Here is a 20,266-nt window from a genome sequence, read left to right on the forward strand (position 1 = left end):
ATGAAGAATCTAATCTGTTTAACTAATTAAATAACGGAGCAATTTACTCTTAATTAATTATAATTACGATGCCATTTAACTTCTTCCGCGCCAACCACGAATTCCCACCGTCCAAATCTTCGCTCACGAATCTTAAAGCCACCGATCCTCCCTCCGCACGACTCTCAAAGCACGATTCCACTCGGTGAACCGGCGACTCCATTTCCCCATCCCGACCGGATCGGTTCGAGCGTCTTTTAAGTTAAGGAAAGCTTCCTCTCATCTCTACTGTTTCTCCCGATTCAACCGTCTTCCAAGTCGAAGCCCTGCGACTGGGACGGTGGTTTCCTCTCCGCCTCCTCCAAGATCCCGTCCAGTGCTCCTTTCTGCTTCAGATCTCCGTCTCCTCCTCCCCAATCCCCCCCTCCTCTACCTCGTCTTCTTCGATCTGCCGCTGGGGTTTGGATTCCAACCCCAGATCCGGATCTCGTCGCGGCGGCCGATCGGAGTCCCTTCCGGACCCCGCCTCGGCATCTGCCAGTCTCAGTTAGGGGTTGACCCGCGTTAGCTGTCGAGATCCGTGTCTTGCCGCCCCCGATGGAGGCGTTGGAGGAATTGAGCGAGCTCGCGGACGCGATGATGCAGGCCTCTGCCCTCCTCGCCGATGAGGACGTCGATGAGGGGTCGACCAAGAGGCGGACGTCCACGTTCCTCAACGTCGTCGCTCTCGGCAATGTTGTAAGCGCCTTCTTGACCTAATTAATTCCAATCGCTTTTATTCTTCCAAGATTAGGAAATGGGATTGGTTCGATAGTCTGGCAGAAGTCCAGTTTCAAATTCTATTTTAAGTGTCTGGTTAATGCCTCAGGGGGCTGGTAAATCAGCAGTGTTGAACAGCTTAATCGGACACCCGGTCCTGGTATGTTGAGTTTGTAATTGCATTACTGGTATATTATTTGTTTGTCATCTCTTGCCTTCGCCTTTCTGTCAGTTAAAACTGGTTTTAATTGCTTGCAGCCAACTGGAGAGAATGGCGCGACTCGCGCCCCTATCAGTATTGATCTGCAAAGGGATAGTTCACTGAGTAGTAAATCAATTGTCTTGCAAATAGACAGCAAATCTCAACAAGTCTCTGCGAGTAAGATCTCAAATCCTTGTAACAACATTTTCAGTTTATCTACAATCACAGTTTGCATCTCTTGTATATCACCTACTGATGGTTGGGTTGGGTTTTGAAGATTAGATAATTCTTTACCATGTTCTATAGTATTTGGGTTTTGACGTAGTCTTGACACATTTCTATGTTGATCTAAGGTGCCCTTAGGCACTCTCTTCAGGACAGACTAAGTAAGGGAACTGGAGTTCAAGGTTCAGGAAAGGGCCGTGCAGATGAGATATATCTGAAGCTCCGTACTAGTACAGGTCATATAGATATCTATATTCTTCTACTGATTAGACTCTCACAGTTCTTATGGAAGAAACTTTAGGTATACTCACGGTTGTTTTTTTCTTTCTTCCCCAGCTCCGTCTTTAAAATTAATTGATCTTCCAGGTTTAGACCAGAGGTTAATGGATGATTCTATTGTAAGTTGCAATTTATAATTGTGAAGTTCTATTAATATTAAATTGCATTCACTTCCAATTTTCTTCTTCTATTTTTAATGTTTTGTGGATGTGGCTGTAATTATCTCCCTTTAGGTCAGTGATTATGGTGCACGCAATGATGCAATATTGCTACTTATAGTGCCAGCTGCTCTGGCACCTGAAATCTCTTCTTATCGAGCTCTTAGACTGGCTAAGGAATTTGATTCAGAAGGTTTGTGGTGTTTGCCTTTGAACATTTTCCTTTTTTACAAACATATATATTGAAGATTAACTTCAGGTCAATGACAACTTCTATTTTTCTATTGACTTCTTGTTGTAGTTCTTTTATGAAAGTCTTGTCTCCTCTTATTTAGGAAGTAGAACCATTGGTATTATCAGCAAGATCGATCAAGCTGCTGGGGACCAGAAATGTCTTGCAGCAGTTCAAGCTCTTCTTTTGTCTCAGGGGCCACCCTCTACTGCTGATATTCCATGGGTTGCTCTGATCGGTCAATCTGTTTCTATTGCTTCAGCACAAGCTGGTTCTGTTGGATCTGAAAATTCACTTGAAACAGCATGGAGAGCTGAGACTGAGAGTCTTAAAACTATACTTACTGGTGCTCCACAAAGTAAGCTTGGAAGAGTAGCATTAGTTGATGCACTTTCCAAGCAAATTCGCAGTAGAATGAAGCTGAGATTGCCAAATCTTCTTTCAGGGTAAATTTTATTTATTTATTTATTTTTTTGCTTTCACTTGTGAAATATTATTTGAGTGTTTATTTTTGGGGGAAGTAATTAAGTACACATGTCTGTGGTGGTGGACAAATTTCCCTGTGTACAGTAAAAGAAGGAAAACCTTCATCATGGTGCTACTATTTTACTTGATGCATATCTGGTTTGCTTGTAATTCTTTGAATAGTTGTTTGGCAAGCCTAAGGAAGCAACTAAACCAATAGGGTCAATGTGTGCAATGGGTTTTGGCTAGAAGAGCTATCCTATTTCATCAAGTGCTTTGGACTTTTTGAGTCCAACAGTTTCAGTACTGGTAGATCCCTGGGATTCCTAGCTTATTTCCTTTATTGTGGCAATGAAAGTGGGCTGGCTCTTTTGACTTTTGAACACTTCGCCTGTGTCACTGTGACCAGTGCAGTTTTCACTTTCTTTACAAGCAGTATGACTTCTGAAGCTGTGACTGGGTGGGCAATAATTTTTTTAACCAAGATATCCTGCCTGACCTTGGGACCACCTGTGACTCAACCACTTTCCTCTTTGGCATTACATGTAAAAAGCATGCTAGAACTAGTACACATTATTCTGTTATTACATCTGCATTACATGAACTAACGCTGTTAGTAGGCGGATTATTTTTGATAATGAGAAATTATTCCTGTTAGCCATCTCCTTTTGTTATTACCCTTTATCTATTACTTCTCATTGTAGATGTGTAATGACTTTCGAACTGTCTCCAGCAATATGGTATTATAGGGTTGGCCAAAAATATTGGTCCAATTCTAATAAAAAAAAATTGTATTTTTTTTAAATCTGATATTTGATATACAATCCTATGAAAACATGTTCCAAATTATTTAACCAATATATAGTTATGGAACATTGAAGGGGAGCTTTGGCGTAATGGTAAAGTTGTTGTTGTGTGACCTAGATGTTACATGTCCGAGTCTCGAAAATAGTCTCTTGTAAAGTAGGGTAAGGTTGCACACAATAGACCCTTCCCGGGACTTGCTAATGGACTTGCATTAACGGGAGATAGTTACGGAACATTACTATAATAATTTATAGGCTATAATAATCATTAGAAAAATAAGAAGACTTGACTTAATTTGAACTTTTTTGAGTTCCCTTGACACTTTGACTTTCTTAGCCTACATACTTCCATCACATTACCAGAAATGCTTGAGTTCATATTAATGACATGTATATCTTATTGTGCTTATCAGGTGTCATTTGAAGCCTTTCTTCTATGTTCTTGCTGTCATTAATACAATCTCTACCTTTTTTTTTTTTAAAAAAAATCCTTCTACAATGTATTAATTTTAACATGATACTTGCAGATTACAAGGTAAGTCACAGATTGTGCAGGATGAGTTGTTTAGACTTGGTGAACAAATGGTGGAGAGTGCGGAAGGCACCAGAGCTATTGCCTTGGAGCTTTGTCGAGAATTTGAAGACAAGTTTTTGCAACATGTTGCGACTGGTGAGGTCAGTATTTTTTTTCTTTTCTTTTTATATAATAGGTTGAGTCTGCTCTATGATTAGGTTTTGTCAGTTTTATCACTAGGCCTTCGCCTAGGTGCTCAAGCTTGTCCAAGTTTGAATTCCTCAATTGAAAATTAACTTTGTCTGCAACAAGGCATTTTTAAATCTATGAATATGCATCCAAACATTATTATATCTATGAATATGTACCCAATCTATTCGACTCATCAATTTCCTATCGACTTCTACTCCTTGACATATAGATTACTAGTGTCTTATGATTATTTAATCTAATCATTTTTTGGTGTTTAGTTAGTGCTATTAGATGAAATATTTTTCTTAATAACCACGTAACTTTACTAGGTTCTCAAGTGATAAAGGATCTCAGCGCTTTAGAGCAACTAGCATGTACAAATGCTAGGATGCATAAAGGCTGGCTCATCATTTAGATATTTTCTTGGATTTTTGCAATGCTTTGAACCATGATGTTGTTTGTATCTTGAAATCTCCTTATCTTTTCTATATCAAAATATGCTTATGCCCTTCATATAATTCCTAATGCTTTTGTAATTTATTGGGAAAATTTTGCTAAATATCAAAGTGGCTAAAAACTGTAAGATAATCCATTAACCATCAAACACGCGAGTGTCATAAACATAAGTTTTCTTTACTTTGAATATGTTATCTGGGTTAACCTTTCCCTACCAATTTTCTAGGAATTTAGTTATTGGGAACTACACTAACATGTGATATGAGTTTACTGTGCACAGAAGAAAAACAACCTCATTCTATGTTACTTAATCCTCAATTATGGATGTGTGAGCCGCCTTGTTAAAAATGGTGAAGACATTTGATAGACAAATAGAGTGCCAAAATCATTTAGGAACTTGAGCTTGACGACTATATAACTGAATCATTTGAGATAACACTGATTGCTTATCAATGAATGTCTTACTACAAATGATTGTGAATGTCATGCCACAGGATGAAGTAATAATCCAATCTCTTTTAGTAACTGTCCCTTGACATATATAAAAGCCATGCCCTTGAACAAAATTGGTTATTAAATTTCTTATATTCCATGTGGGAACCAAGCCATTGCAGAAGAGATCTAAAGGGTGCCATGGTTAAACAGTATGTCGTGTTGCTGAATCCACTTCCTAATGCAACAATAAGGGAAGAACATTGTGGGAGTCTAATTTTGTTGTTTAACACTCACATTCAAACTTTATACTAATTACTGCAATGGGCAATGAGTTTTTATCTTAAAAGTCTATAATGATTACAGTAACATTTAAAAAAACAAGCACTTTTCTTGAGGTCATTTTGTAACATTATATGCTTGTTATATATAGCACCTTTGGGTTTCTTTTTCAGGGTTCAGGTTGGAAAGTTGTTGCAACATTTGAAGGGAACTTTCCTAACAGAATAAAACAACTTCCACTGGATCGACATTTTGATATCAACAATGTCAAAAGAGTATGTGTACTTTTGTCAAGACTGTTAATTCTGTTTTGTTCTTCAGTGCATGTGTTTCAATAAATTAATTGCTATGTATTGATCATTCTGTCTTCTAGATTGTGTTGGAGGCTGATGGTTATCAGCCATACTTGATATCTCCTGAAAAAGGTTTGCGATCTTTGATAAAGGGAGTACTGGAATTAGCAAAAGAACCATCACGCCTTTGTGTTGATGAGGTAAATGGTCCAAGTATTTTAGGCTCATAATCAAGCTATTTTTTCATTGAATTATGTTCAATCTCTTGTTGATGTAGTCTAAGTTTTTTTGCTTGATGCCAGATGAACCTCATGCAACTTTATTGAAAATTGATTTTTTTTTCAAAATCATCCGTGCTTAATTTTTTACTTTGTTTCCTTAGTATACTTTTACCTTTTTTCCCCTCTGTTTTGCGTCTGGCATTTTCCTTCTTCGAGCTGGTAATTACTAGGATTAGAAGCTTAACAACATCGTTAAAGCTCCTTGATTTTTCATACCCATGCTTGTTAGATTTAGGTGCCACCTTTGAATGTCAGATCATGGGCACAATGCATGAATTAGTACAGACTTTTCCGCAACTTAAGTTGCATGTGATGCAGCTTAGATCTACCATGATAGGCATCTATTATGCCATTACAACATTTGTAGTAGTTTAATCTTATTCTTTGTCTGAACTTTATGAAATAGGTCCACCGCGTTCTGTTGGATATAGTTTCTGCTTCAGCAAATGGTACACCTGGACTAGGTCGATATCCTCCTTTTAAAAGAGAGGTAGGCTGCTATTAATGTTGCTTTATTTGTTGACCAAAATGTATCTTGCAGTTTTTTTCTTATTGCATGATTCTCTTTCTATGGAAAAGGTGATTGCTATTGCATCAACTGCATTAGAGAACTTCAGAAATGAGGCCAAAAAGATGGTGGTTGCATTAGTTGATATGGAGCGTGCATTTGTTCCTCCGCAACATTTCATTCGTCTAGTTCAGCGGAGGTATGTTTGTTTTTATTAGGTTTCCAGTTCTTGTATTTGGTTTAAAAAAATTTGAACCTATAAATGAAACATAGATACTTGGGCTTCCATATTCAGCTTTAAATCTGTTGCAATTTTCTCTGATTCTTTTTTGCTTTTAGTTTTAAGACTTTGAATTTGATAATGCTAATTAAAGTTTCTGTATTCAACTATTTTTTCAATGAGATGTTTTTTATGCATTTTTAAGCTGCTAGGCTTTGAGTAATCATCTTAGCTTCTAAAACCTTCAATTCAATTTCTGACTAATCTGGTACTAACAACTAAATAGCAACACTTTGGCTCACTTGATTCTTAGTTTCTGGTTTTCCATTTTTCCTTAGATGATGTTATTTGCATTCACATGATAACTGATAAGTCCAGACATACAAGCTCTTTTAGTCAGAAGTTAACACAGCTAATCCTCAGAAGTTGGTAGATATGATATCTACAAGTTTTGATGTGTCTCTAATTACTTGATTGTAACTGCGATCTTCTGACACGTCTCAATCTTGTATTTACTTAATCGTAACTGCAATCTTCAAAATTGTCCCCAGAATGGAGAGGCAGCGTAAGGAGGATGAGCTGAAGAATCGATCATCAAAGAAAGCAAATGAAGCAGAGCAAGCCATCTTGAATAGAGTAAATAGATAATTAATTTTCTTAGCACCATATCTTTTGCAATAGTGTAATGAGTTTTTCCTTTTCAAATGTTTTTGTTGTTTCATCATTGATGGCTTCTGTTGCATACCAGGCATCAAGCCCTCAACAAGGAGCTCAAGGTGGTAGCTTGAAATCAATGAAAGATAAATCTAATCAACAAGACAAAGAAACCAAAGAGGGTTCCACATCCACCTTGCAGGTTGCTGGACCTTCTGGAGAAATAACAGCAGGTTCTTTACCCAGTTTCCTAGAATTTCTCCATTATGATTTGGACAGATTTTGCAATGATTTTTGGGCAAAAGGTTTTGCATGTGTACTAAATATATACTTGACATAATTTCATGTGTCATGATGCAGCTTTCATCATTCTTTAAGAGTACGTTTGGTTCACCTAATGGAATTGATAAGAAATGGAACAATTAGTCATGGGCAATTGAACAGAGTTGGGATACAATTTGTGTTTAATAGTTTGATTTATGGAGAGAATGAATGCTTCATTCACATTCTCATGACAAAAATTTCCCTACAACTAAAACTTGCATCCTAATAGACAATTTCTAATATAACAAGAAAAAAAATTCACAAGACTGATTAAAGGAGTAGTTGAAATATTAAGAGGGAATAACAGTTCTGTAAAATTAGTATCAGGATTGTTTTATTTAGATGTATTTCATTTGCTTGTCTAATTGGTAGAAAAATATCACTTCATAGAGTTGCTTTTGTGAGCATTTGAATATAATTGGGTTAAAATGTTAATACTTTCTAGCTGTGCTACCAACAAGTTGTTGTTTTTACTGCTTGAATATTATGCAGGATTTTATTCAGGTTCAAGAATTTGCTTTCACAATTAATCTCGTACCTCATCATCTTTAGTCTTACAACAATATGATATTCATTTCTATGCTTTTTTGCACATTAATCTTAGTATTTAAGTTCTTCCTCAAGATACACTTTTTTATGGAGTCATTTAGTTTTTTGGTTTTTCTCATTTAGGATTCTTACTGAAGAAAAGTGCCAAAACAAATGGCTGGAGCAAGCGATGGTTTGTCCTCAATGAGAAAAGTGGAAAGGTAAATCCTACTTTTTTTGTTACATAGTTTGCAAATTATTTGGCATATTGGCAGCTATTTATAAACTGTGTTCTGCATTGCTTTATTTTCAGCTTGGATACACAAAAAAGCAGGAGGAGAAGCATTTTCACGGGGTTATCACTTTGGAGGTACTGATGCTTGCTTTATCCTTCTCTTTTACAGCTTCACTTACCAAAACAAGCCTTTCTACTATCACATTATTTTAGTGCCCGCTGGCTGTAGAGAAATAACAGAATACAAACTAGAGCGACCAGAAATTGGGACAGCTGCTTGACATGAAGTTAACTTGTTTCTTCCCGCCATTTCTCATCTAGTAAATACACCCTTAATGGCATGCTATTTTTGATGAAGTGAGATGGTTAAGAAATTATACTTGTTTTGTGTCTATAGCATGGAGTGAATTCTGTGCTGGGCGGCACGGGCGGTATTTACCGTCATGCCACGTGGGCGAAACCAGCAACTCACACACCAAAGTTTAATTTAACCAGCGATTCACATTTTAACCAGTAAATTTAATTTTTTATTTAATTAATTTAAACAATTTCAAGATATGTATGATATTTTGACCAAACTTTTATAAATCCTAATTAAATTATTCTAATAAAATATATAAAAAATATATTTAAAATTTAAAATTTTTTAATTAATTTTATTAATTAATATTCTGAAAATTTATTTTTTAATGTTTTAAATTTCATTTAAAAATTCTAAAAAAATTATAATAATTCAGATTTATATTCTAATATTTTTTATTATTTTAAATTTTATTTAAAAATTTTAAAAAATTCTAAAAATTCGATTTTTTTTAATAAATTAGATTTATATTATGATATTTTTTTCTAATTTTTTTTACTATTTTACTGTTTTATTAATATTTTTTACTATTTAAAGTATATATTATTTAAATCAGTAATTAATTAAAAGAATAAATGATTAATTTTGTTTAAAAAAATTATTTTTAATTATTTTTTCTTACAATATTAAGTTGTCCAATAATTAAGAATTTATATAAAATTAATATACAACTTATTTTTAAATTATAAACAATAATCATATTTATCTAATAATTATTATATATAAATAAAAAAAATATCGAAACTGTATCAGCACGGCACGATGTGATATCGAAATTGTATCATTTCGGCCTAGGACCGAAACATTGGCATGGGTTGAAATTTTAAACCATGGTCTATATGCAACGTAAGTTCATTGTTTATTGTTACCTTGTAGGGAATGCACTTGTAGCGTTTTTTATAAATTGAATTACATCTGGAGAGTTTTGTGTCTATATTTCTTCAAAAAAATTTGAAGCATGTTAGCACTTTGCTTTGACAAGTTTACATTTTTTTTTTGTATTTAGGGAATTTAACAATATCCCCTTTCCCAATAAATTAACAACAATATACCTAGGGGTGGCAATTTGGGTCGGATTCGGATTGGCGGGTTCGAGTTGATGGGTTGGAACATCAAAACCCGTACCCGACCTGATTAGTATTTCGGGTCAAATTGTTCGACTTGAATCCAATCCATTTATCTGTATTTGACCCAAACTCAACCAGAAATGACCCACAATCCGAATCCAACCCGAACCCGAGCCAACCCGAAATGACCCATTTATAAAAATATGTTCATGTTAACCCAAACTCAACTCGAACCCGACCCGAAAAGGCCCATTTTATAAAAATATGTTTATTTTAACCCGAACTCAACCAAAATCCGACCCGAAAATATTTATAAACGGATTTGCGGGTCGTAATCGGATCATTTCAGGTTGATCCGAATCTAACCCGTTTTTTAATCGTATCAATTAGGTCGACCTGAACCCGACCGAAACCCAATAAAACCTAACCCTAATCTGATTTTTAGGTGTTCGGTTCGGATCGTGTTTTCATGTCGAGCTAGAAATTGCCACCCCTAAATATACCTGATAATAAGTAGTAACTTGAATATCCTTTCAAGCACTCTCTTCTTGTTTAGGATTAATTAGGAGAAATTATAGAGGTAAAAAGGAAATTGGATCAGGTTGTGTGGGCTGACAGTCACCGTAGAACTGCTAACAGATGTGAAGTATGTCTTCTACTGAAAACTTTCATATTATATGGAGTTTAACTGGCAACTATCTTAGAAATATTTTCACAAAAAATATATTTGAGCTAATGTTACAAAATAATGCAGTGAAATGGAGTTATTTGTCAGGAGAGGTGGTTACTTTCAGCGAAGTTAAATATTAAGTTTGAATTGGATATAGTAGGTACTTTTGATGGTGTATCCACCTTTTTTGATGGGCAGCAGTTTTTGTACTTGGAAGTCTATCTAGCATAAGTTCCCCACTGAAATGACTGGCTGCCAATAAACATATATGTAAAAGTCTGTGCTAGATACATGTAGGACATGATGCTATATCTGCTTACACAGTGAATCTTTTTACTCTGCAGTAATTTTATGTTTTGTTAGCATCCACTTGTTTTTTTCTAATGATTACACATGTTTTTTCATCTGCAGGAATGTAACCTTGAGGAGGTTCCAGATGAGGAAGATCCTCCCAAAAGTTCGAAGGACTCCAAAAAAGCAAATGGAGCAGAAAAAAGCCCAACCCTTGTCTTTAAGATAACTAGTAAAGTTGCATATAAAACTGTTTTAAAAGGTAATTTTACAATAGAAACTAGTAGAAATAATCATAAGATGTGATACCCAAACTATTTAGGACACACTGAATGGACCGTTTTGTCAGCATCCCTTTTCCTTGTTAGTGATTCATGAATCTGTTGCTCGCAGCTCATAGTGCTGTGATTTTAAAGGCTGAGAACTTGGCTGAGAAAGTTGAGTGGATGAATAAGATAGGAAATATCACTGGCTCTTCAAAAGTTACTTCCTCAAAGGGTGCACCTGAATCTGGAGTTACACCAATGAGACAAAGTCATTCTGATGGTTCACTTGTAAGTTCTCAGATATAAGTGTGTTCCTTCTTTACTTGCAGAAGAAAGTAATGGAACAATATTATTTGGATGAAAGAGAATTATGTACTCATATGCTGAAGGCTATAGCATAACAATGAATAGGAAGATACTCCATGCAGGAGTCTGTTGTGTAATCTAGCAGTCACACACATGCTGAATCATACGTAATTTTTGATGCCATTAGAAAATACATGATCGGATATTTATCGTGACTAGTAATTGTCATCTTCGTGCTATGTTTTTCTCAACTATATGATTCTTGTTCCTCCATGCAAGACTTTACTTACTAGTAATATTTAAATTAATTAAATTATTATTTATTATTTTAACCTTTTTTGTCTCCCTTTACTTCTTTCTAAATGGTTCTCTGTATCATGTCTCTTCAATTTTAATTTAATTTTCTTAGGCATTTATCATCTATCGAAGTGACACCTACACCTAATGTTTTTATTAATAATTTTTTTGTTATATTATCTTCCAGTAATTCTACTCATTCATTTTGGTATTCTCATCTTTGCTCTGTTAACTTTTTTGTTTTGCTTCATAACGGCCCAATGTATCAAAGCCATTTGCATTCATAGAGGGATATCTATCTTTGTAAAAGGGTCAGTCCCTGAGATGCGTTACTGTCAAACTCTTTTATTTCACTGAATTGACAAGTCTCACATAGAGTTTCCTGTAGATATTGACAGATTATATGGAGAAGATATAATAATGGTGGACGGTGATTAGGAAACTTCAGTAACACAATGCATAGCTGTGCATTGAAGTCTCTGACTCGATTGGTCGCTTAAAACTGTACATTTTGTTGAAATCATCAGGAAATAAAACCTTCAGGCTCAGCCTGGTTTGTTACTAAGTTAAAACTGGAGTAACACTATTAAAAACATGCGACTTAAATAGCAGGCAGTATCCCATGTGGGACGCAGCTTTATATTCTATCACCTGAGATATGAAATTTGCTGAATAAAGTTACGCAAAATATTCCATGTGAAGCGGAGCTATATATCCTAATAATACCTAGAATACCAAGCTTGATGAATAAATTTATGCAACTGATTTCTGTTATATAACTGTGAAAGTTCTTTTTTTAGTGTGGAGCATTTTGGATAGTGATAGGGATTACAATCAGGTGGATTGCTGAAATATGAAGGTTCATATTTCTTGCGATCACAAGTTTTCATTGTTAAGAAACATATGGATTATGATATGCCCTTTACAGTGCTTACTGGCATGCTTGTATTCGTGCACGAATCCATTCGTGTGCTCACATGGCCATGTTCTTCCATTATTATCTGCTTCAAATACATATGCTGTACTCTTGATCTTGTTTTATATTAGATCCCAAACTAATGCCAGACAATTGTAGGACACAATGGTTAGAAGGCCAGCTGATCCTGAAGAAGAACTTCGTTGGATGTCCCAAGAAGTTCGAGGTTATGTAGAGGCTGTATTGAACAGTCTTGCTGCTAATGTACCAAAGGTAAATGTTGTCTATGGGCTTTTTTGTCTTCTTATTTGAGATATTACAGGTCCTTATCTTTGTTTTCTGATTGATCAGGCAGTTGTGCTATGTCAAGTTGAGAAAGCTAAGGAAGATATGTTGAATCAGCTATATAGCTCAGTAAGGTTTGTTCCTTGCCATTCTTCAATAATATGCTTGGAAACTGTTGTGCATATAAAAATTGATTGATTTTGTTGCTTCTAATGCTGGAGTATTTATCTGATGGGGGTAAGTCACTTGCATACTAGTGTAGGTAGGTAGGATACATCTTTATTTCCATATTGATAAGGAAATGATTAGGCGGAAAGTTAACTTCATTACAGTGGTTAATCATGAGATATTTGGAAATTCTCACTAGTTATCTTATTTTTATTGATGGAGGTCTTGTTGTGAAGGTTGTTATGACCTAAATAAACCTATTCCCATGGATGGAGCATGATTTACTTAGCAAGGCGACAAACCTATGGTACTATAATGTAACACTTATGTAGTTCATGAACAAACCAAATGCTAATATAAAAGCATGGCATTGACACATTGTTCTGATTGCAATTCCCAAGCTTTTGCAATAGACTTTGGAATGATGATTCTCGTAGGTTTTAATGCATTTGTGATCAAGCGCATTGCAGTCAGATAATGCATTTATGAATTTAACTTTGATAATTCATGATCATGATTGAGACTATACAATATGTAAGTTTAGTGGATGCAATCCTTTTCAACTGATTTGTATTCTTTGGTCTAGTGCTCAAAGCAACGCGAAGATTACAGAACTACTCCAGGAAGACCAAAATGTGAAGCGTAGAAGAGAAAGGATTCAAAAGCAATCATCTCTCCTCTCGAAACTTACACGTCAACTAAGCATCCATGACAACAGAGCAGCTGCTGCTAGCTGGTCTGATGGTAGCTCGGCTGCAGGTAACTTCCTTTAATGGGTTTCTAGGTGCTCTAGTTAACCTAAACTCAAGCATACTATCAATCCCAGGCTTCACAAGGTGTTAAGATTCGTTGTTTGGCTATTTCATATCTTGCACATCACTTTCCCAACATGTACTAGGTACTAGTGTTAAATTGAGCAGTTTGACATTGATTGACTATTTGATGGTTTGGTTGGTTGAACTGATTTAATGGTTGATCAAAAAAATGATATCATAAGTCATTTATATATTTATAAATGTCAAAACCTACATTATTATTAAACTAATTCATCTATATACCATAATACATGTAAAGTGTTAAAATCTATCCCAATCATTGAAAATATTTATAAATCCAATTTAACCTTTTATGTCTCTGCTTAAGATGATGAGATTTAGAAATAAATTCTGTTCCTTGCAGTTCTACAAATTCCCGAATCCTGATTATTTTGTTATTCTAGAAAAAAATATTGAATATTTTGCTTTTTTTTTTGTTGGCATTTCCAATCTTAAGCATTGATTATGACCTGCTTGGCTTCTGGCTCCTTGGTTATTGAATCTACTGATTCAATCTGGTGGATCCAAAAAATAACCATTGAGTTTAGGAAAAATATAATTATTTTTACTAATGTAAAATATAAAAAAGATTATATGCAATATATATTCACTTGTATCGAGATTAATATTCACAGTACATTCATATTAAGCCTTATTCATCCTTGCAACAAAAACTACATGTAGAGTCTTAATTTGCGATAATTTAGCTGATTATTTTGGTTCTTGTCATTTTGCAATTCCCAATCTTAAGCATTAGTTTGGGCCTGCTTGGCTTCCAGCTCCTCGTTTTATTGACTGAACCAACAAGGTCGATCCAGTTCCCATGTAATTCATAACTTAATGAGCATGTTTGTAAAAACTGCAGAAAGTAGCCCAAGGACCAATGGTACCGGTGAGGATTGGAGATCAGCATTTGATGCTGCGGCCAATGGATCGATAGACAGCTCACACACTGACTCATCATCTAGGTCCAGAAGCAGCAGCAGCCGGCGGCATGGCACCCCAACCCAGAATGGCGATGCAAGTTCAGGAGCAAACTCTGGTAGTCGTCGTACCCCAAACAGGTTGCCACCTGCACCACCGCAAAATAGTTCAGCTGGATACAAATACTAGAGTCGGATGTCGTTAAGTATTCCTCTGTTACTTGATGAATGCAACATCTTGCAATATATATATTCGGAGTGGATTCGAGGCGCAGAGGAACAAAGTGGAGCTATAGAATTAATCCCCCATTTGTCGACAAATTGATTTCTATATTCATAAGCCTATATATAAGTATTGTACGTGTGGAAGGGGATCAATATACTGCATGGATTTAGTGAGATTACCTTTTATTTGTGATATCATTTCCTCTTCATCAACTTGTTGATTTGTAACAATTGGTTTTTGCCGGTTGGAGATCATTCACACATTTCATTGTATTTAGAAACATCCTTGTATGTAAATTGTTGTCCACCTAGGTGTGTCTTCTCTCCTTCTTTTCTCATTTACTTCGACAGCATTAGGAACAATACTTGGGTAGGTAATGATATGATAAAAGTTGTTATCAGATGTGGCTTCCATATGAGAGGTCCAATTGACTGGACCGAAGTGGTTGTATTCCAGCCAGTGTTTAAGTAAACCCTTGGAAACTCTTGTTTGATTTTGCTAGAATTGAGTTTTAGTACTCCTTTCCCTCAGTGCAGATCTGAGCACTAGGGACTATACAAGATCTTAAGTTAACTATTTCACAGTCCCCTTGTAGTCGATAGGGGAAATGGGTCGAAGAGAAAAGGCAGAGAGAAGGACCAGTACACAGTTCAAGTTGAGTTGTCAATTAATTTGTTTGATTGTTTGACACTTTTATATTTAAAACTTGCTTGGTTGTTAAACTTGTTTAAACTTATTTATTTAATTAATATTGTGTCTATTGAATAATCATAAATAAATTCTTATCATGTTGAACGTTTCATTCATTTACAACTTTACTAAAAGTCCAGTTTATGTAATAAGAAATATAATACGACCTAACACTAGGGAATTTTATTCAAGTTTTAACTCTCCCTCCCCCTCTCTCTCCGTATATCAGGCAGATGTTAAAACTTCTGCTAGTGATCAACAAACACAATCTCCTCTTTCATCTCAGAGCAGAGTTCGCAGAAGGTTTGGAGAGGATCTCCATGTTCCACAGACTTCATCTCTGCTTCATCCTATCAACTACCAGATTCCTGGACTGCACCAAACACCACCTCTTGTGTCATCTCAGGTGGTGCTGCAGTTGTGGCGCTCCGCTCCACCCCATTCGGTGAAATAGGCTGTATCGTGCTGTAGTTGCTGGAGCTTCTCTGAATTCTTCGACATAAATGCGTAGGTCTTGCGCGGACTGTGTGTTTGTGTTTCAAATGGAGGTGGTTCTTCATCAGGGACCACTAAGCTTTCCTGCAGAGGCCATACATTGTCCTCTTGTCGCGGTTGTTGATTTCTGAGGTGACTAGGCGTGTTTCTTCTCGATAAGATTCGACCAAATATTGGAGCAATAGAAGCAGCAGCAGATGCAGTGATCTCCTTTAGTGAGGTGAAGAAGCCTTCTACTTCTTCCTGCTTTTCGGTTTCAGTTTCGGGTGGAATTAATGGCTGATGATGAGGACTAGCCGAATAGCTTCTTGTGGTAGTTTTTTCTTCCTGAAAGAATCAAGTCAAATATCACAATTAATACCAGATATGTAAAATAAAGAACCGAAACATAACATAATCAAACCGAAGTGTTATTAGTATAACTTATGTTATACAAGATGTGCAAAAAGAACTGCAACTAAATAGAAGCAAAGCATGATCGATACCATTCATTAAGTTTGGCCCTCGACAAGTGACTTAATGTGGGTAAGACTCATTTCCGGCCTGAATCATTGTCGAAGGCTTCAACTGATATGTGACCCTCAGTTGGAACAATGTAGCAGAGATTGATCCACATTAAAGATGCAAAACCAACCACAGCAAACACTTGGCACAAGGACGCTGGGCAACGGTTACCTCAACGATCTAAAAGTAGACAGTGTTACAATACTAGAAGCATTTTTATCATAGCTCTTTACCAGCTTTAGCAGCTCGCAATGAGCGAGAGAAACCTTAGAGCTTCCACCTTGGCCGAACTATGTCCATCTCAAGCAAACCAACTTCACACCCAAAATAGCATTTCCTTCTCAACCGAAGATCTTTCACTTCAGTGAGCCCAACAACGACGTAAACTGAACTGCAGTCACTTAGGATGAACTACATAAGACCCTAGCCGGCTTGACCAAATTCAATTTGTACCCATTCAATTATGTTCCTGAATCTTGGTTTAAACCTGATGAACATATTTGACAAAAGACTTTTAACATGTTATAAAATCAACGTGACTATAATTTTATCGTTATCGGTCTGGAGGTTTGTTGGAGCCATATATCACAGAGATAGATAGGCCTATGGAATATGATTCCCCAATAAAGCATATAGCACTCCACAGAAAGAATGTTTTTTTTTTTAAAAGTTATGATTCTCAAAGAAAGGTTGTCTTGTTCTTGCCATTCAATTTAATATCATCAACCGAAAGCAGGTAGGGTCCAGTGGCTTTCCAAAGCTATATATAAAGTATGATTTGTGCATGAACTACTTGCATATACCTTAGCTGAGTCACTATTGTTTCATAATGATAAAAAACCACCAATGAGGGATCCTGGAGAAGGGTCTATTGTACGCAATCTTACTTTGCATTACAAGAGGTTGTTTTTGTGACTCGAACCCATGACCTTCAAGTCACACGACAACACTTATAGTTGTGCCAAGACTCCCCTTCTACTATTGTTTCATACTATCATCTTGTAAAATTGATATCCATAATTCACACATTCATAGTTAAGAAATGAAAATGCGAATACTAACATACATGAGAAGAAGATGCTACGACAACCCATCTCCGCTGCACCAATGCAAGCATGTACCCGAAGAAAGCAGCAGCAAACAACATTGTGATTCCTGCAACAGATTTAGTCGTCACCAAGTCATCTTAACGAAACCAACCCCTCCTAGTCCCATATCAATGTCATGGATCGATGAGTACTTACACAAACTACATTGTGAAAAGAGGAAAAGATGACACTTAGCAATTGAAGCTCTACCTAGAGAAAGGTGAGCTCCATACTGGTCAGCACAATCGTCAAAATTCAAATGGATCTCCCTGATTGCCTGATTTCCTCTGTCAACCACCAGAAGAGAACAGCTACTACTGACATACACTACCTCAAAATCGTCAGAGAACTTTGCATCTTCAATATGCAGACCTATACTGCCCACTCTGTACGACTTCCCTACAGCTATTGTTGTAACACCTATCCAAACATGCAATCCATTGTTAGAATGTAGTTTAACTCTCACTTCAATTTGTTGCTCTAGTTTATTCTTTTGGCAAAACTCTAATTTTTCAGTCTTTTGAACTCACCAGAATCACTGATTTTCCTAATTGCTTTATTCTTTGTGTCGGCAACATAAATGTTACCCTTGTCATCAACTGTGAGTCCTTTTGGATGGTTCATCCTTGCTTCGCGTGGTTTCCCATCAACATGACCACTCGATCCGTAAGCTGAACCAGCAACAAGCTTAGGTCTGCTGTCTGTCCCAACAATTCAGTATAACACCAAAGAGATTTAAATAGTCGACACAGTATCATACAAATGGGAAGAAAATACGAGCTTATTTAGAAACAATTACATTCAAGAATGTATCTAGAGCAAACATTTCAAATAACTAAACCACAAGATTATAAAGTTTTTGTCACATTCAAGCTAGCCAACATGTTTGACTAACAAATCAGTTTATTTTACTCCTTGATATTGGAAGAACGATATCATCATCATCAGCATCATCAACCATCAGACTTTGTTGATGTTTCTTCAGAACAGTTCGCATCAGTGAATTCACACGCGAATTTTACATAAACCACTTGGAGGCTTCCTTACATTCAAGAATGTATCTAGAACAAACATTTCAAATAACTAAACCATAAGATTATAAAGTTTTTGTCACATTCAAGCTAGCCAACATGTTTGACTAACAAATCAGTTTAGTTTACACCTTCATATTGGAAGAACGAAATCATCATCATCATCATCAGCATCATCAACCATCAGACTTTGTTGATGTTCTTCAGAACAGTTCGCATCAGTGAATTCACACGCGAGTCTTACATAAACCACTTGGAGGCTTCCTTACCTAGGTTACTCGTACTTGGATATAAGAATCTAACACGGGTGTGGATTCAAGTGTCCTGTGAACAATATTGTCATATTGAGTGCCCAAAGTATCAATGTGCTAGTGTCAATATCCGACGTGGGCATGGAGAGGATACATAGATGAAGAGCCCAAGTACCAGAGATCCTTAAGATAGTTCATATTGTAGGATTTAGGCAAGTGCTTAGACAGTTCACATTTTGCTAATTTCTTCCAGAAAATTTTTGCAGGGTCTCGTTGGCACGGAGTGAAAATTGTTTGGCCAAATGGCATGGTTGGTCACTACAATTCACAACAAGTAAGCAAATTGTACTTGAATCTTTATCAGGATCAAGAGCACTCACATTTCGACAAGGGCAAAGAAATCTTGTAGATGTTGCTGTTCTCGGAATCCAAAACCAGAAGCACCCCTCCCGGCATGACTTCGACGGAGAACGGCTCGATTCCGTGCCGACTCCCATCGAAAACAGTCTCGACGCTGTATCCACTCTCGAACTTCACGTTCGAGCGGCTCGAGATCGCTGATCAATCCAAAATAACCAAATCAAGCAAGCACGCTGCACGCCCCAATAAATCAATATGAGAGGAGGCGCGATCCTACCGATCCTCGAATCCGTCGTCGCCGACCAAATCCGCCGCCAGAGGGCAGACAAGAGATTGGAGAACAACACGCTCGCAAACCCTAAAAAAAAAAAAATGCAAAACAGGGAGATCAATCATCGATCGGGAACACACGAAACCCCACAGGACACCAGAATCGGGCTCACTAGCTGGGGAAGCAGCAGAGGCGCAGCAAAACCCCCCGAAGAAGACGATCAAAAGGAGCAACGCCGACACCTTCCTCCGCCCCATCACTCCCTATTCACCTCAAACAACAGGAAAAGATTTTTTTTTTTTTCAAAAACAAAAAATAAAAAAAAATCAGAACCTGCTGCGATGATGAATCGAGGGACTCCGTGGAACGCTAATCCATCTGTACCTGTTGTCGATCCGCCTACTGCATCGCTAGGTCTCGGGCAATGAGACGAGAGAGAGGCCTCCCCCTCCCTCACCAGTAGGGAGAAGGCGAGGAGCGATGGAGAAGAATCTCGCCTCGAAGGTGGCAGCGAACGCGAAATTAATGGCTGAAAGAAAACACAAAAAAAAAAAAATGTTTCCTGTTTTTCCATGAATACGCCGCGCGATTTTGTTATTGCGGCCGTTGTTATTCATGACACATGGCTCGAGGCAATTGGGTCATTATTACAGGGTAAAACAGTCATCGTAATATAGGGTACCAAACTTCGTTTTTTTTTACTGAAAGAACGGCTATGTTTTTTTATTTTTTAAAAAAATAAGTATTTTAATTTTAAAATTATCAAAAAAAAATATTAAAAAGAATATTATTTTCTTCCTATCTATCCTTTATGTCAACCTCCTAAATTTCCTCTCTCTAATTAATTTTTTAATGCATCCTTTCTCTTCAAAATTGAAAAGGGTTTGATATATTCTCATATCAGGTCTGATATGATCCTATATCACACACGATGGGTCTCATGTTTTCCTATGTCAGACCG

The 20,266-nt window shown here is 36.6% G+C and overlaps 2 protein-coding genes across 3 annotated transcripts; one reads left to right on the plus strand and one right to left on the minus strand.

The window, feature by feature from the left end:
• Window positions 1–262: 262 nt before the first annotated feature.
• LOC122033540 (dynamin-2A-like) lies at window positions 263–14,940 on the plus strand. The gene is made up of 22 exons (XM_042592583.1): window positions 263–717; window positions 848–898; window positions 997–1,117; window positions 1,294–1,401; window positions 1,502–1,563; window positions 1,678–1,795; window positions 1,938–2,280; window positions 3,633–3,780; window positions 5,155–5,256; window positions 5,355–5,474; window positions 5,962–6,045; window positions 6,135–6,262; window positions 6,835–6,919; window positions 7,032–7,170; window positions 7,934–8,010; window positions 8,103–8,159; window positions 10,534–10,675; window positions 10,807–10,967; window positions 12,358–12,471; window positions 12,550–12,617; window positions 13,238–13,410; window positions 14,332–14,940. Exons 1-22 carry the CDS (start codon window positions 577–579, stop codon window positions 14,577–14,579), a joined length of 2,790 nt encoding a protein of 929 aa, XP_042448517.1. The 5' UTR covers window positions 263–576; the 3' UTR covers window positions 14,580–14,940.
• A 440-nt stretch (window positions 14,941–15,380) lies between these two features.
• Window positions 15,381–19,850, minus strand: LOC122034687. 2 transcript variants are annotated; one of them, XM_042594020.1, is made up of 8 exons: window positions 19,690–19,850; window positions 19,478–19,568; window positions 19,312–19,392; window positions 19,055–19,231; window positions 17,923–18,093; window positions 17,603–17,812; window positions 17,371–17,459; window positions 15,381–16,127 (listed from the first exon to the last, which is right to left on the minus strand). In XM_042594020.1, exons 2-8 carry the CDS (start codon window positions 19,560–19,562, stop codon window positions 15,708–15,710), a joined length of 1,233 nt encoding a protein of 410 aa, XP_042449954.1. In that variant the 5' UTR covers window positions 19,563–19,568; window positions 19,690–19,850; the 3' UTR covers window positions 15,381–15,707. The 2 variants fall into 2 exon arrangements, with proteins under 2 accessions (XP_042449954.1, XP_042449953.1); XM_042594019.1 differs by having other exon boundaries at window positions 19,639–19,849.
• Between the last annotated feature and the right edge of the window lie 416 nt (window positions 19,851–20,266).

The sequence above is a fragment of the Zingiber officinale genome, chromosome 11B (assembly GCF_018446385.1).
Source record: "Zingiber officinale cultivar Zhangliang chromosome 11B, Zo_v1.1, whole genome shotgun sequence".
In the NCBI taxonomy this organism is placed as follows: Eukaryota; Viridiplantae; Streptophyta; class Magnoliopsida; order Zingiberales; family Zingiberaceae; genus Zingiber; species Zingiber officinale.